This window comes from Fukomys damarensis, unplaced genomic scaffold, assembly GCF_012274545.1.
Source record: "Fukomys damarensis isolate Sample0158 unplaced genomic scaffold, DMR_v1.0_HiC HiC_scaffold_5, whole genome shotgun sequence".
Classification (NCBI taxonomy): Eukaryota; Metazoa; Chordata; class Mammalia; order Rodentia; family Bathyergidae; genus Fukomys; species Fukomys damarensis.
In genome coordinates, this window is record NW_022900917.1 from 64,124,646 (window position 1) to 64,140,650 (window position 16,005).

The 16,005-nt window shown below is 45.3% G+C and overlaps 1 protein-coding gene across 1 annotated transcript in view; it reads right to left on the reverse strand.

Moving 5' to 3' along the window:
* Positions 1-16,005, reverse strand: part of Cacna1c (calcium voltage-gated channel subunit alpha1 C) — a 712,468-nt gene that overhangs the window by 111,630 nt on the left and 584,833 nt on the right. Inside the window, exons 12-13 of the mRNA XM_019208417.1 lie at positions 11,120-11,280; positions 9,979-10,204 (exon numbers count right to left, since the gene is read on the reverse strand). Coding sequence (XP_019063962.1) covers positions 9,979-10,204; positions 11,120-11,280 — 387 coding nt within the window. The remainder of the gene's footprint in view (positions 1-9,978; positions 10,205-11,119; positions 11,281-16,005) is intronic.

Here is a 16,005-nt window from a genome sequence, read left to right on the forward strand (position 1 = left end):
TTTATGCTACTTATCACCACCTGACAGACATTATTTATGTCTTTATTTAGTGTCTATTTCCCCCACCAGAATGTAAGGTCCATGGAAGAAGAAATGCATTTGTTTTATTTATACCCCTAGTGCTTTGAGCCATACTTGGCCTAGACGTGGTGATCATCAAATATTTTGTTGAATAAATGAATGAACTCTACTGTAAGTATAGCACATTTGTACTCATTGGAGGGAAAGGCAAGAGGCCCAGAGTCATAGCAAGGCTCTGTGTGTGTGTGTGTGTGTGTGTGTGTGTGTGTGTGTGTGGTGAGCTAAGGGGAGGAAAACCTCTCACACTTGTACATATGTGGGACTCAAGGGGGTCATGTAGTGAGAAATGGCTAGCTTCCCTCTCCTTCAGATCTTTCCTATTCATGTGGCCTCCCTAGTCAGTGGATTGGGAGAGCTTGAGCTTCCTGACTATTACATTACCAGATCTTGTGTCAAATTAACATGAATCAGCTTGCTCTGCACATAATGGGGTTACCATGGCTGTGAGACCTCTGGGGTAGCATTTCTGGAAGAGCTCTGTGAACACATTCCCTCTCCTGGGGAAGACCTCCCATCCTGGTAGGTTAAAACCAGTGGCCCAGGTTGAAAGTCATGTGCCAACTTAGAGGAGTGACTGCAGCCAGTGACACAGGCACTAGCTCACTCCTCATGTGCAAGATAGCTAGGGTGCAAGGAGACTGCACACTAGAGCAGTAACGTGGCTGAGCCACAGTTAAGACAAGTGGCAGCTCTGATTGTTTATGGTGCTCATCCTCACCAATGAAGCTTCCCTTCCACAGGGGCATGATGGAGCCAGCCCTGAGGCTGGCCAGCCCCTGCACCTCCTGTTTCTTTGGAGCAGAGGTGAAGCTGCTGTGCTGGAGCTGGTGGCTTAGCATCACGAGGGGTGCCAAGCTTGCTGAACTGGCCTTCCCTAAGCACACGGAGGAGCAGGGTCTAGGAGACTGAGACAAAGGCATCACCAAAATGAGTTTAGAGAAAGGAGCACTGTTGAGGCTCAGAAGACAAGAGCTGAATTTCTGGGCCCAGAATAGCTTGGTCAGCAGAGCCGGATATGAGCATGGAGCTTTGTGACTGCTGATATAATGGAGATCTGTTGGTGCCCAGGTGGCTTGTTGGTGGGCAGGGTGACATGAAAGGCTATTTAGACATAGTAGCTGGAATTCCCTCAGATCTGCAGACTCTTCCTTAGTGCTGACCCGAGTCGCAATGGCTATTACTGCCATGGTCTAAAGATCGTACCTCATGTCCTAGAGTCATCTTCTTCTTTAGAAAGATTATCTGCTGGTAAGCTATGGGGGCAAATGCTCTCAATGAAGGCTTTTATCCTAACTGATCAAAAATAAGAAATATAGACACTCACACACCAAATTGGAAGAGCTTTGGAGAAAAGTGGGAAGAATCAGGACAAAACACTTAATGTCCCTGGCCACAGAGTCACAGAGAACCTGAGGACACCTAGCATTTCTTTCCAGTTTGCATGCAGTGCCTGGAGGTGCTCCACTATCCCCAACATCCTCAGCATCACCTTTCCTCTCTTGTCACTCTGAGGCATCTTCTCCAAAATATGTGCTTGGCCTCCCCTGACCCCCATCCAGCCCAGCTCACTGCTTTCTCTTTAAACTATGGTGTGCTTCAGGGCTTTAAGTTTGATCAAGTTCTCTGCGCCTAGAGTCTCTCCTTTCCCCCTCCCTGCTCTTCTCAGCCTTCTTTGAGCTCTCTCACTCACTAACCATCCACTCCTTGTTACCTTCTCCCTCTGCCTCTCTTGGCTTAAGTGACCACCTTCCATTCATAGACACTGTGACTGTCCTTTGTCTTCTCTCTGTCAGTCTGCCTCTGGGTTTGGGGCTCTGTGGAGTTCTTTCTCCTCTCTACAATAGCAAGTGACCCAAGCTTCCCTTGAACTAGAAATAATCATTTCATCAAGCTTTTGCTTCAAAGAGCTCAGGCCAGGCTCTTTCCCTCTATTTTGGTACAGGCCTTGAGCTTGCTATAAATAAAAGATCTTCAAAACAACAGTGTCAATAGTTTTGTATGCTTTGCAGTGTTCCACTCTCCCTCCCGGAAAGGGTCAGAACTAAATTTATACCTGTCCTCCAAATTTTCACTCAGTGTGTGTGGGGTCTTAGTTTTGGTGGCAAATTATCTATTGCTGGAAGAGTATTTATAGAGTGACTTGCAAATGAAAAGTCTGTGTGGCACGAGGCTCCATTGGAGCGAACAGCATGATGAAGAATGAGACTCAGGTAAGAAACCTGGGGAGACAGGTAGGGTTCATTCAGTGAGTAAGCTTCATCTTGCCCTTTTGTCTTCCAGAATGGCCACAGGGTCACAGTGGGTAGCTGTCCTTGGACCAGAACTTCAGTGAAGTTGGGCCGTGGGACTTGAAGAGACAATAGAGTCTGGAGACATCAGCTGACCAGAGGCTGCAGCAGGCATATGCTGGGCCAGGAGGAGCTACAGAGAATTCTAGATTATCTTGCTCTTGGTCCAGCACAGCCTCAGACCCAAAGCCTCCTCCAGTGGTTTCTTCCTGATGGTACCTCTACCTACTCCCTCTATCCTGACAGGGAGCCCATTTATGTTTTTATTTTAAAGTCAAGCCTTGCCTTGGATAATGAGTTCAAAGGTCTTTTCTTTGCTGTTGGCATCAGATGTCTTGGTCACACTGAGGAGAGTCTGCATGGGGAATATGAGCAGACCAAGATAGCAAGGCAATGTGGCTTCAGGAGAGTGCTCTCTGAGCTGCTGGGCCATAGACCTCCTTGGTTCACCTAGTTGTCCCTACAACCACAGATGGATCTGTCAGTTTAGGAAGAAGTCAGCCTTACCTGTGACTTTTTTTTTTTTTTTTTTTGTACCAGGGATCGAACTCAGGTCCTTGTGCTTGTGAGGCAGGCAGCAGAACCACTAAGCTAAATCCTTGGCCCCACCTGTGACTTTTAAGTCCCTATAGGTGATACTAGTAAGTTATCATCCCAGAAAGTACCACCTTTCTGCTGACATCCTGCATGCAGGCTTGAGCCTGAACTGGGGAGTAGAGTGGATCAGTGGCAGAGTGCTAGTACATGGAAGGCCCTGGGTTTGATCTCCAGCGCCTCAAAAAAGAAAAAAAGAAAAAAGAAAAAAAAAAAAAAAAAAAAGAAAGAAGAGAGAGAGGGAGTGGTGGCTAGAAGGTGGTGGGGAGGGTTGGGAGGTGTGGGGGTCAGGGACATAGAGAACTTCAGAGCCAAAAGCAGAAGAAAGCCGTATCCGTTATGTGTCTGGAAGGCCCACTTCATGGGTAATTTACCCACAGATGACAAAGATTTTGGCTTTGTGCATGCCTTGATGTTCTCACTGAGCTACAAATCTTGTTTTCCTTCATCTTTGTTATGTAATTTCCCATTCATAGCACTATAAATGCTCAGTGATCAATTGACTTGCAGTCGAGCACAGGGTTCCTGGTCTTTTTTTTGATAGATGATGTTCACACACACAGTCTATTTCCAAAGTTACTCATAGAGTTTAGATTTTGACAGAACACAAAAAAATGTAAGTATGCTAATATTCGTTTTCATCATAATGATAAAGTTAGAGGACTTCTGTGACAACATGGCTGGATTATAAATTCACTCTGTTCTTGCCCATTCATCAAAGACTGGGAATGTAAGCGACCAAGAGTAATGATATTATAAGGACATTGCTGATGTAAATTAATTTATTTATAGTTTAGGGATTTTTTTTTTTAATACTGGAGATTGAACTCAGGACCTTGAGCTTGTGAGGCAGGCATAGTACCACTGAGCTAAATCCCCAGCCTGTTTATATTTTAAGAAACTAGTCACAAATGTTGGTACTTTGGCTCTCAGTAATATAAAATTACTTGCTACACAGTGCTCACATGCATTGGACACACCAAAATGTCACGATTCGACTGCAAACCACTAAACATGGATTGGGGTCTCCAACTCTTGGGCCCCCGGGTGGGGAAAGAGCAGCTTAGAATTATAAAAAGAGATCCATAAATCCACATGTATGTCAAACATTACAGTATGCTAAATACACAGCCTGTGTTGCATTTGCATTATCACTTTTTAAATATGTTCAGATTCATTCATAAAATTCATATTAACTTAAAAATTTTGCTGAATTCATAGTAGCTGTCATGTGCTTTCTCAGTCAAGAACTGTCAAAAGTATAATTGTTAGCAGGAACTCCTAGGATTAGGCACCTCATGTTTGTGAGCATGAGGGGAGAGAAGTTGGTAAATCTCTTCAAGTTGTTTTTTGGTTTCAGATAAGCCCTCCAGACAAGACCGGCAAACAACTGGTATAAACCAGCCAAAAGCGCCCACTCTTCTGGGTGACCTAGAATGAATTTTGCTCATGATAGTCTTATTATAATGCTAGATTCTCCCTACATCACTATATTTAAAATACAAGTATGAAGACGCCTGATCTTGAACTGCACAGGAGCAAGAATGGGCCTGACTCTATATTTGATGACAAGTCTTTCCAGTACGAATCTGAATGAATCTTAGCAACAACAGCCCTTTTCTTCCTTTGTTCCAGAGGAGATACTGCTTTGGGAGTTATCCCCAGTGTTCTCCTTACTCACTACAAGTGACAAACCTTCCCTCACTCTTTTATCTCCTGGCTCTGCTTGTTGGCTTTGCACTCACCAAAGGCCAAACCCACTGTATTTGTTTACATAATTTTCCCCGCTTAGGGACTAAGTACAGTAGAGAGAAGACAGTGGAGAGGTAAGAATAGAAATTTTAGATTTGTACAGAGGGTTACATTTTAAGACCAAAAAAAAAAAAAAAAAAGGACAAAGGATAGCAGCAGCAAACCAGGCCAGTGGTTCTCAAAGTGAGATCATAGACTGCCAGCAGGAACTTTCCAGCAGTGCTGGCCAGGCTTTAGAGGTCCTCGAGTTCTCTGTGGAGTCCCCAAGTTCAAGATATGAGTATTGGTAAGACCATGCAAGTGCTCACCAAGAAACCAAAAGAAGGAGAAACAGACTTGTTAAATGGCAGGACCACACAGGTGAGCCATGTCAAGGCTCAGCTTAAGGGACCACAAAGTCCACTGCCAGCCCATATTTGGGGCATTTCCTTGATCCCTGGAGTGTTTGTGCTTATGAGTCTGGGGTTGGAGGTGAGGCTCAGAGATCAGGGAACATCCTCCGCCCCATGGTTACTTTCTTCTTTGTTTGCCAAGGGCTGCAGAGGGCGTAGAGACTTGAAAAGAGCAAGATGGTGGTCTTTGCCCAAGTAACTGTCAGCGAGATAATGAACTTGTTCTGTTTGTAGATGTTCTGAGAAGTCTGAAAGTTCTACTAATCCTTCTTGGGGAGGGATTATGGGAGCTCTCTGATCAAGCCAGATTTTGAAAATTGGTTCCTTGGCAATATTTTCACATTAGGGATAGATAAATTAATGATTGAAAAGACAACAACTGTCTAGTCTCTTCAAGATGCTATAACAATATTTAGTAACAAGATTTCTTTTCTTTAGGAACCTAAAAAACCCCAAGCATGGATTTTTTTTTTTTGAGCATTAGTTAAAAGGCACTGGAAACTCCAAATTAAAAATAGCCTTCACCAGACTCAAGGAGGAGCAAGTAGATCTCTGGCAATTATCAAACAACAAGAACCAGCATGCAATAGTCATTTAGGCCCTGACTTGGAACAGACAAGGAGATGGGTTAGCTGGCCAGCTCTGCAGTCCAACAGTGATCAGGAGCACAGTCTGAGCCAGAGAACTGCCTTTTCATCCCAGTGTCTCTCCTGAGCAGTTTGTGTGAACTCAGGCAAGTGACTTAACTCTCTAAGCCCCAGTCTTCTCATCTGCAAAATGGGAACAATAACCCTAGTAATAGTACCCTATCCTCATCTTCTTATTGCGCAGATTAGTCAATCTGGGTGTTAGCTTCTGGCACACATTCATGCTAATGACTGTGATTAGCATTTCTACTACTTTTGTTATAAAGCAAAGATTTTTTAAAATGAAGACCAAATACATAGGATAGTTAGGAAGAGCACTTTTTGGGGGAAGAGGGTGTGAAATGTGGGGATTTAAATTCTGCATGTCCTTCAAGTCCCCTGTGACATTAAACCTTTCCCAGGGAGGATGTCCTGTTCCCAAGTCCCCATAGCAGCAACTCTCCCCTCACTCTGTTAGTGCATTATATTCTCTCTGAGATTTTCCTTTAATTTTTGTGGATACACAATTCCTACCTGCCCAGCCAGAATGTAAATCCCTCCAGATTTCACTTCATACCATACTGCTTTACAAATAACAACCTAGCAGAGTTCAGCACCCAGTATAGTCATGAGCTGCACAGTGATGTTTTGGTCTATAGACTGCATATAAGACAGTAGACCTGTAAGAGCTCGTTGTCTAGTGAGGCCAGTGCTGTTCTAGTTTGTGTGTGTACACTCTGTGATGGTCACACAACAATGACACCACCTCATGACACAGTTCTCAGAACTACCCCTCATTAGTCAGCGATACATGGCTGGGCACACGGTGTCTAAATAAATGTCAGGGTGAGTGTGTGCACATGTGGGTCTCTGCTAGCCCTTTTCCCTTCCTTCTCCTAATAATAGCGATAGTACTAATTGGGCCAAAGCTCTTGGTTATCCATGCCTCCTGTGCCCAATGTGGAACTGAATATTTAAAGCCCCCATCTGACCATTACCTCGACAGTGTAGGAATCTGTGCATGTTGAACGGGCCTGAGAGAATTGTGACGAGAACAGTGACACTGAGGGATGCTTTGCCCAGCCCTGGTGACTCAGTCAAGTTCAAGGGTCACCCTGAACTGGCCGTGACAAGCTCACCTTCATCCCCTTTGCCTAACATAGTTCAACCAAGGGCTTTATGCTCCCCAGGGCGGGGCTTATGTAGGCTCCCTAAAAAGAGATTCTCAAGAAGAGGGGCTTTTACCCCGGGGGAGGGTGCAGTTGGAGTAGCTCCCTTCAGGTGTTTCTGACACAGCTTTCTAAGCTGGCTGTAACTCTCACTGAGAAATGCATGCCACAGTGCCAATCAGATAGCATGGCAAAGACTTTCTTGTGAACAATACTTATATTCTTAGGAGGCCCTCTGATGTTTTCCCATTTTATTTCATTAAAATATGACAGTTGTGACAAGAAAGAGTGGAATTTTGTCATTTGCAGCATCATGGATGGAACTGGAGGGCATTATCTTAAGAGAAATAAACCAGGCATGGAGAGGCAAGTACCCCATGTTTTCACTCATATGTGGAAGCTAAAAATTGATCTCAAAGAAGGAGGGGATGGAGTAGGGATTGCCAGAGCCCGTGAAGGGAGGAGGGAGGCAGGGATAGAGAAGGGATGGTTAAATGGGGGTACAGGGTGCAGTTAGATAGGAGGAGTGACTCCTACTGTTCTGCAGCCCAGCAGGACAGCTATGGTTGACAACAGATAACTGAATATTTCAAAATAGCCAGGAAAGAGAGAGAGAATTTCCAGTTCTTTCACTCAACACAGAAAAATGCTAAACATCAGGGGTGCCAATGTCTGATAAGTGCCAATCATTCTAACCTGATCATTACACATTGTATATATGTACTGAACTGTCACACTGAACCCCACAAATATGTACAATCACTATGTGTCAGTTAAACTTAAACACCCCCCAAAAAACAAAGAAATAAATATTAATGATGGTGGTGAGAATGTGCTGGAGTTGGAATCCTTATCCATCTCTGGTGGACATGTACAATGGTTCAGTGTCTTTGAAAAACAGTTTGACAGTTCCTTGAAATTTTAAACATAGGGTTACCAAGACACCTAGAAATGCCACTTGTAGGAATATATTCAAGGGAAATGAAAACAAACATCTATTCAGAGTCTTGAGCCTTAGATTCAAAGCAGTATTACCTATAGTAGCTAAAAGGTGGTAGCAAACATGTCCACCACCAATGAATGAAGCAAGTCTGGTAGATCCACATAATGGAATATTATTCAGCAATAAAAAGTATAAAATACAAACACACACTACAACGTAGGTGAACCCTGAAAATGTGCTGAGTGAAAGAAACCAGACCTCACAGAAGACATCAGACTGTATAAGTACGCTTATCGGAAGTGTCTACGATAGCAAATCTATTATGACATGAAGTCGAGTTGTTGCACAGAGCTGGGAGGAAAGGTGGCAGAAATGGGGAACACGGAGCTTCTTTCTGGGGTGATGAAAACTTTCTAACACCAGAATGTGGAGATGGAGAATGTGCAAGACTCTGAGTATACAGAAAAACTGAATTGAACGCTTTGAAAGGATGAATGTGTGACCCATGACCATCCCGGCAAAGTTAAAAAATGGTGTTTGCAACCCAACAAATTGTCTTCACCACCCTGTTCGGGTCACAACACAGTTGAAAACTGTCCTGGATCAGGCCTCCCACTTCTCTGCCCCTGCCCCACCCTCTCCACAAGAGTATTACCCCAGAGAGTGAGGGCATCTGGAATCTTGGGGGCACAAAGCCCAGCATGAGCTGCAGTGGGTGGATTCTGGTTATGTTCACAGCAGCTCATGTCTGGGTAGAAGACTCTGTTTCTCAGCCTTCCTAACAGCTGGTGGCCAAGGAGAACAAAAAGCCTGGGTGAGGTTCCTGGGGGAGACTTTCCCCCTAATTTAAAAAATTATGTTACAATACATATAACCAATTTATCACCTTAACTACTTTTATGTGTGCAGATCAGTGGTATTAAACAACTTGTAATGTTGTATAATCACCACCCATAACCTGACTCCTGAACTCTCCCATCTAGCACAGGTGAACTCCCTTCCCCTGCCCCCAGCCCCTGCAAGCACCATTCTACTCTAGGATTTTGACTACTCTAAGTACCTCCACTGAGTAGAATCATATGGCATTTATCTTTTTGTGAGTGGATTATTTCACTTAGCATAATACTCTCAAAGTTCATCCTTACTGTAGCATGTGGGAAAATTCATTTTCTTTTTAAGGCTGAGTAATATTCCAACACATGCATGTAGCATCTTTAGTCTAGCCATCCTTCCATCAGTGGATATGTGGATGACTTCTACCTTCTGGCTGCTGTGAATAATGCTGCTATGAGTATGAGTGCAAATATCTCTTCAAGATCTTGCTTTCAGTGATTCTGGATACATATCAAGACTTGCTGGCAATTTTATTTATTTATTTTTATTTATGTATTGATTTATTTATTATCAGGGATCAAACTCAGGACCTTGTGCTTTCGAGGCAGGCATGGTGCCACTGAGCTAAAACCCTGGTAATGCTGTTTTTAATATTTTGGGGGGAACTACCGTACTGTTCCATACAATAGCTATACAACTTCACATTCTCATCAACAGGGAGCAAGGGTTCCAATTTCTCCATATCTTCCCCTACGTTTATTATTTCGTTTTTTAAAAAATACTATCCAACTTAATGGTGTGTCTAAGAGAGACTCCTGAGTGTAAAGAAGCTGACTCTGGGGCCGGGGATTTAGCTCAGTGGTGCCGCTGCTTGCCTCGCAAGCGCAAGGACCCGACTCTGCAGTTGGGTTTCTTCTTTTGCTCCCCGCCCCCTTTTTCTCCTTTTAATTTGGCCTTGATGGCTTCATCTCCCGAAGCCATCCTGTGACCTTGGGTGGAATCAACACCCAGGCTGGGGAAGCAAAGGGCAGAAGGAGACTGAGCCCCTGGTACTTTCTTGAAGGTACTTTGCTGCCTGCTTCTGGACTTCTTATGTGACTGAATAAATTCCTAACTGGCTTAGACCACTGAGCCGAGTCTCTGGTGTTAGAAGCCAAGGAAATTTCTAAACAACATGAGCCACAGCGGGACCGTTCTGGAAATAGGAGCTACTCTCTCACCTGGAACTGTCCACCTCTCTTGCCTTCCTAAAGGACCTCTCCTGAGTCTCACCTCCAAAGGGAAAGAGAAGCCACATACCTCGTGATTTTAAAAATCCTCAGCAGCCGCACACATCTCAGCACAGAGATGCCCAAGGGAGACATGATCTTGGTCTCCACCAGGATGGTCTCCAGGATGCCCCCGCACACGATGAAGCAGTCGAAGCGGTTGAAGAGGGACACGAAGTAGGCCTGCAGGCCCAGGCTATACATCTTCAGGAGCATCTCCGCAGTAAACAGGGCCAAAAGGGCTTTATTGGCTGTGTCTGCAGGTGTTGGGCAGGGGTAGGATCCAACCAGGGAGGAAGAGGCGGACAGAGAGGGAGGAGAAGAAAACTGTAATCATCAAGTCTGAAAACCCAATACTTCTCCCTCCCGTGGCACCTTTTCCTCCACTCCTTCCAGAATGAACAACTAGGGCCAAACCAACAAGAAAGGGACAGCTGATGACAGTGCTAAGAAACATTTATTTAGCATCTACGACACATGCATTATCCTCGCTACTCCTCACAGCAATTTTGTGAGGACCGGTGCTGTTGCTGTTGAGCCCCGTTTTCAGACACGAGAATTGGAGGCTAAGAGAGGTCAGAATCTGCCCAAGCCAACCAGCCATAAGCTGACCAGGCTGTCTGAGTCTAATCTTTTAACAGCAGGCTTCTGGAATGCAGATCTAAAGTGCTGGGCTGTGTCTGCCTGACCCCCTGGGAAGGATGCTGAGGTATATGGTAGTGGATCCCCTCCAAATGGTCTAGAATAGGGAGCTGAGTCTGAACAAGCCTTTGAAGAAAAGTCCTTGTTCTCGCACCATTTTCCTTCTTGCTCCTCTCATCCTCATGTCATGGGTGAAGCCACTTGGAGGCTGAGGAATTAAAGGTCCCTTCTGGGAAGTTGGCAGCCAAGGTCTGAAGTAGCCAAACAAGCTTCAGCTTGTGCCTTTGACACCAAGGCCCAACAGTGACTGTGGGGACAGGCAGACAGTGTGGGCTTTGTCCTGCCTGTTTATAACAAGGCTATGTGGGGCTCGTAAGCTGGCAGCACCTTAGAGTCTCCAGCACGGCACCCGCGAAGAGCCATGGCCACTGGCCGCTGTCCCATTAACTTTCTGGCCAGTGGTAATCCCCTCCAGGAGATCCAGGGTGAAGCGAGCAAGAGTACAGGCCAGAGCCAAGGCGGCCACTCACCTTGCACTTCCGTGAGCCAGTGGGGTTGGTTGTAATGCTCTGAGGCGATAGTAAGAGTATTGAGGAACACCAGGAAGATCACAAGCCAGTAGAAGACATTAGACTTGACTGCAGCACGGCATTTTCTTCTGCAGAACCGATTCCACCTGCGCCAGTAGCGGCTGGGAAGGGGCCAGGAGAGAAGGACAAGGTTGGCTGTGAAATGCAGACTTCTGCCAGTGCAGAACACACCCCACAACTTCTTCTCACCCTGAAATGACCTGGTCTTACCAGAGCAGCTCAACCTGGTGGTGAGGAGATGAGATTTCCATTAAGCTAACCGAGGCTCTCTCATCCCTAGTTGTGTGGCCTTGGGTGTGTCCCTGAACTTTTCTAAATTTAGTTTTTTCATCTGTGAAATGAGAATGAGCTAACTTTATGGGGCTATTGTGGGCAATGATAAAATGCCACATAATGCATCGGTATAAAGTCGACGGTGCCTGGCAAATGGAACTATTTTTATTTTCTAAAAACGGCATTATTAGAAATAATAACGTCTCAGAGATAATTAGAAATCATGGTGGCGGTAGTGATAGGGCTCACAATGACCATCACTGACAAGACTGACATGACCGGGGGTGCCTTTGCCACTTCTCAGGACTTGTCCGTGATTCTTTAAGTCACCCTGCACTGAAGGTGTGATTCTGACTTTGTAGAGGAAGAAAATGAAGGGCTCTGGGGATGCAACACAGAGTGGCAGAGCCACTACGGTCTCTCCACGGCACCTCTGAGGCCTCTTTGTCTCGGCATGCAGTATAAGGGCTGACCCAGAGCACAGGCTCTTTTCTTCTACAGGGTCACAGGATCTTTTCAGAAGCTGGTGAGTGTTTAGAACCTTTGTCAAGAGCACATTTGCACATGCTCGCGTACTGACAAAGAATTTCATGAGCTACGTGGCCCCTTGAAGCTCATTCACAGTCCGTGTCTTGTTCCCATGGTCTCTTGGTTAGGGATCTTTGCCAGTGATCCACAAACACAGCTATGTACAGAATCACCTGGGGAAGATTTAAAAACCATCAACAATGCCCCCTACCCAGTACCCAAACTCTACACCAAAGCAATTAAACTTGATTCTTTGGGGGATTTTTAGATACTCCAAAAACACCACTGTTATTTTTATAAGTTCCCCAGTCAATTCTAATGTGTAACTATGATTGAGAACCATTTAACTGGATGATCCCAAAGAAACATTCACATTTTGTGATTCTACAGTAGAGAGGTTCACGGCCCGCCCTTAATTCCATCCTCTTCATTCAGAGAAAATGTGTAACTATGCTGATAACTGGCCTACACTGCACAAAGGAGAGAAAGAAGGGGATGGGAAGGGGACTGCAGAGAGCCATGCTGAGGACTCAGAGAGGGACACCGATAGGATCAGATTTGCTTTCAGGAAATCAATATCCAACAGACCCAACACACTCTCAAAGTTCTACATCAGAGATGGCACAAGGACGCCTCTTCCAGGTGTCTGGATTGGAGGTGATAAAGGCAGCAGCTCTGCTAATAGAAAAGAAGACATTGAAGTGATAGCAGTTTTGGAGGCAGAATCAGCAGGACTTTGAGGTGACTGTCGTGCAAGGTGGGAAAGGAAGGTAGAGAAGGGCTGCCAACATGTCTGGCTGGGGTATCTGGAACAGGGGCGACCTTCACAAGTGGAGCACTGGAGGAATGGTGCTCTGCATGGGGAGTCAGGGAAGATGGGGTGCTCAGCTGGGGGCACAGGTGTGGTGTGCTTCCCGGGCACATGTGTAGACAGATCCACATGTAGGTGAAGACTGCAATCTGCTTGGGCAGTAAAGAAAGCAGGAGTATCGAGGCACAGTCTTAGAGCAACAGTGTGCGTTTCTATAAGATGACCTCCATTCACCCTACATTCATCCTGGTCCAGGCAGACAGCCCTCTAAATAAGTTGCCTTGGAGGAGAGATTTTCAAAACTTTATACTGCAGCCCATTTGAGGGCATAAAGCTGTGGAACAGTCATGACTGGCACTGAAAAGAGAAAGGACGGAAAACATCACAGGATATATCATATTTCAGGGATTAAACCTAGAGCCTTCAAATTAAGCTACATCCCCCATTTTTATTTTGAGACAGGGGGTTCTTCCTAAATTGCTAGGATATCCAGGCTGGGCCCAAACATGTGATCCTTTTGCCTCAGCCTCCCAGAGGGCTGGGTTTACAAGTGTGGTGTACCTATGCCCAGCTTCCCAAGGAAGTCTTTAAACAGTAAAGAGTAAAAACAAAAATTCAGATGAAACTTTCAGGTGTGTGTGTTGTACCACATCAGGGTGTGAACAATGGCTTTCCCCTTTAGGGCAACATAACTCAACTGGGGTCTGAGATTCTACATATGAGCCCACTGCACAGATCCGTATCCCTGGACTTCTGGAGTCATTTCCTCTGTGGGCTCATTTTGGTGCAGCACCACATCCCGTGCACGTGAACAGCTGTTCTGTGAGTGGCATGTTGAATAGCAGTGCCTTGGGTCACACAGCACCATCTGCAAGTGGGTTCAGGACAAGCTGTGTATGACGTATGTCTGCCCTCTACTTCCAGAAAGAAAACTCCTGCAAACAGTCAGAAGCTCCAGGATGGGAGGACAACTCACATTCTGAGGAGCCAGGGATGTAGACCTCTACTTTAACGGATCCCTCCACTCACACCCCAAATTGCCCTTGGGGAAGCCTGGCATCATCCACACTTCTAACTGGGGCATTTTTCTACTGTCTGCAGAAAATCCTGTTAGTGAGCCTCTGACAGAATTGATTACGAGATCAGAAGAGTGGCGAGTACTCTAGGAGGGTATTCTTTCCTCAGAAATGCAGGGAAAATTTAGAGCCTAAGAGCTGGTAGGGAAGGAAAGAATCATCTAGGTCAGGTTCTGGTCTGACCAGTACATCACCAGGTGCTTAGATGTCACCTCCAGTAAGTGCCTAGTCTTTGCTGGGGACACTTACCTGCTGCTTGAGGAAATTCACTACACAGAGAACCACCACCACGGGGTCAGAAAATCAGTCTCCAAATGCACTTCGGGATGCTTGTAATCTCCCACGTTACCCCCCTGGATATGAGTGAGGATGGAGGAGGGCACCGAGACGGACTAGGGAATGAGACAACAAGTCCCAGGTGGCCTTAGTGAGGGGTGACTTCCGGAGTGTGCTAGATGTTGATCTTGAGCAGGTCTGTCTTGCTAGGGTACAGCTCTGCTACTTCCTGTGATTATTCATACTATCGAGAAAATTGCTAAGATAACTTTTTTCCTGAAAAATGAATTTTCAGGACAGATTCATATCAGATCTGAAACAGCTTACCTTGTAGTTGCAAAAAGTATATTTTAAATAGATACACTCTCATGTTACAGAAATCACTGTTATTCAGAGTCTAAAGCAGTCAAGGTTGCTTTCTTTCACAGTAAGCAGGAACTGACTTAAAGTCAGTTTAATAATGAGAACTCGACCAAGTCTCTCCTTTCACAAGTATGGGGTAGCGGATACAGGGTGCTGTGAGGTCAGGCCTGTCACATGGGCCTGGAGCTCTCCCCTCAGTCCTGTTCCATCACGCTGCTCCCGCATGGAGCCCTGGGAGAGTCATGTGGATGCGGGCTGGGGTAGGGGTGGGGGTAATTACTATCCAGAGAAAGTATTTAAAGATAATTATACACCTCCCACTCTTCAAAATATAGCTTTGCTTGACAACTGGTCTCCTGGCAACACTTCCTACTATATAATAAATGTAATGGTTTATTAGAATGTGTAAATTTATTTGTGTGTTTACATATGCATGGAGGATATGGAAATTAAATGATAAAATAGGGAGGAGACATTTGCCTGCTATTCATGTGCCTCTTGCATTAACTCTAGAACTAGAACTTTCTGTATGTAGATGCAGGAGAGATGGATGGACTCCTTCTTTAGACACCTGTCGCTGCTCGGTTCCTTTTCCCTGGCTCACCCTGCCTTCTCCCAGCACAGGCCTTGCTATTGCCTTTCCAGGACACGCAATGCCTTCCCAACGCCCAAGGCCTTGGACCTTTTGTCTGGTTGTCTAGGTCTCTCCCATTCCTTAAGGCTCAGCTTCAGTCCCAGCTTCTGTATGATGGTTTTCCCATCCTGGATACCTCTGTCGTGCTTGTCTGTATTAACTTATTTTTGTTGTTCAGTCAAGGGATGTTTATTAAATGCCTGCTATGGATGAGGGACTGAGCATTCAAGAGCTGATGAAATCGATATGGTGAAGGAAGTGCGGAGTCACAACAGTGTATGGTGCTTATGTGCATGCTCTGCAAACGTGTCATTGGAGAGTACGGCAGCAAGCACATTCCAGCCAGTCAGGGGGAGTCAGGGGAGCTCTCCCAGAGGAGCTGGCTTGCCATTTCCTGCTACTTTAATTTTATGGTTCCTGCTTCTCCAGTGAGATCAGAAGATCCACGAGGGGAAGGGACTGTGTCTTACACTTTGTTACAGAGCTGTACTACTAGGTGCAGCCCATCTTACATGACAGGACTCTCCTGACAGCTCATGTGAGCTGCAGAGACAAACTACACGGATCGACCAACTTCCTGTAAAGGCTTAGCATCCTCAGGCCTGTAATCCTTGGTGGGGTGGAGTAGCGATGGGTTCAGGAGGGGACTGTACTCCTAAAATGGTTTGCTTGGCAGGGTATTGCCGACAGGGATCTGGTATGGAAATAATGGACATGTCAGGCTCTCTCTAATGGTTGGAGTAAGTTTCTATCTTTTCTTTAACAGAATGGAGAACAAATCGCAGAAAAAAAAATCACTGTTTAATCTTTTTTTTTTTTTTTTTTTTTTTTTTTTTTTTTTTAATAAACACCGGAAAAAATACTC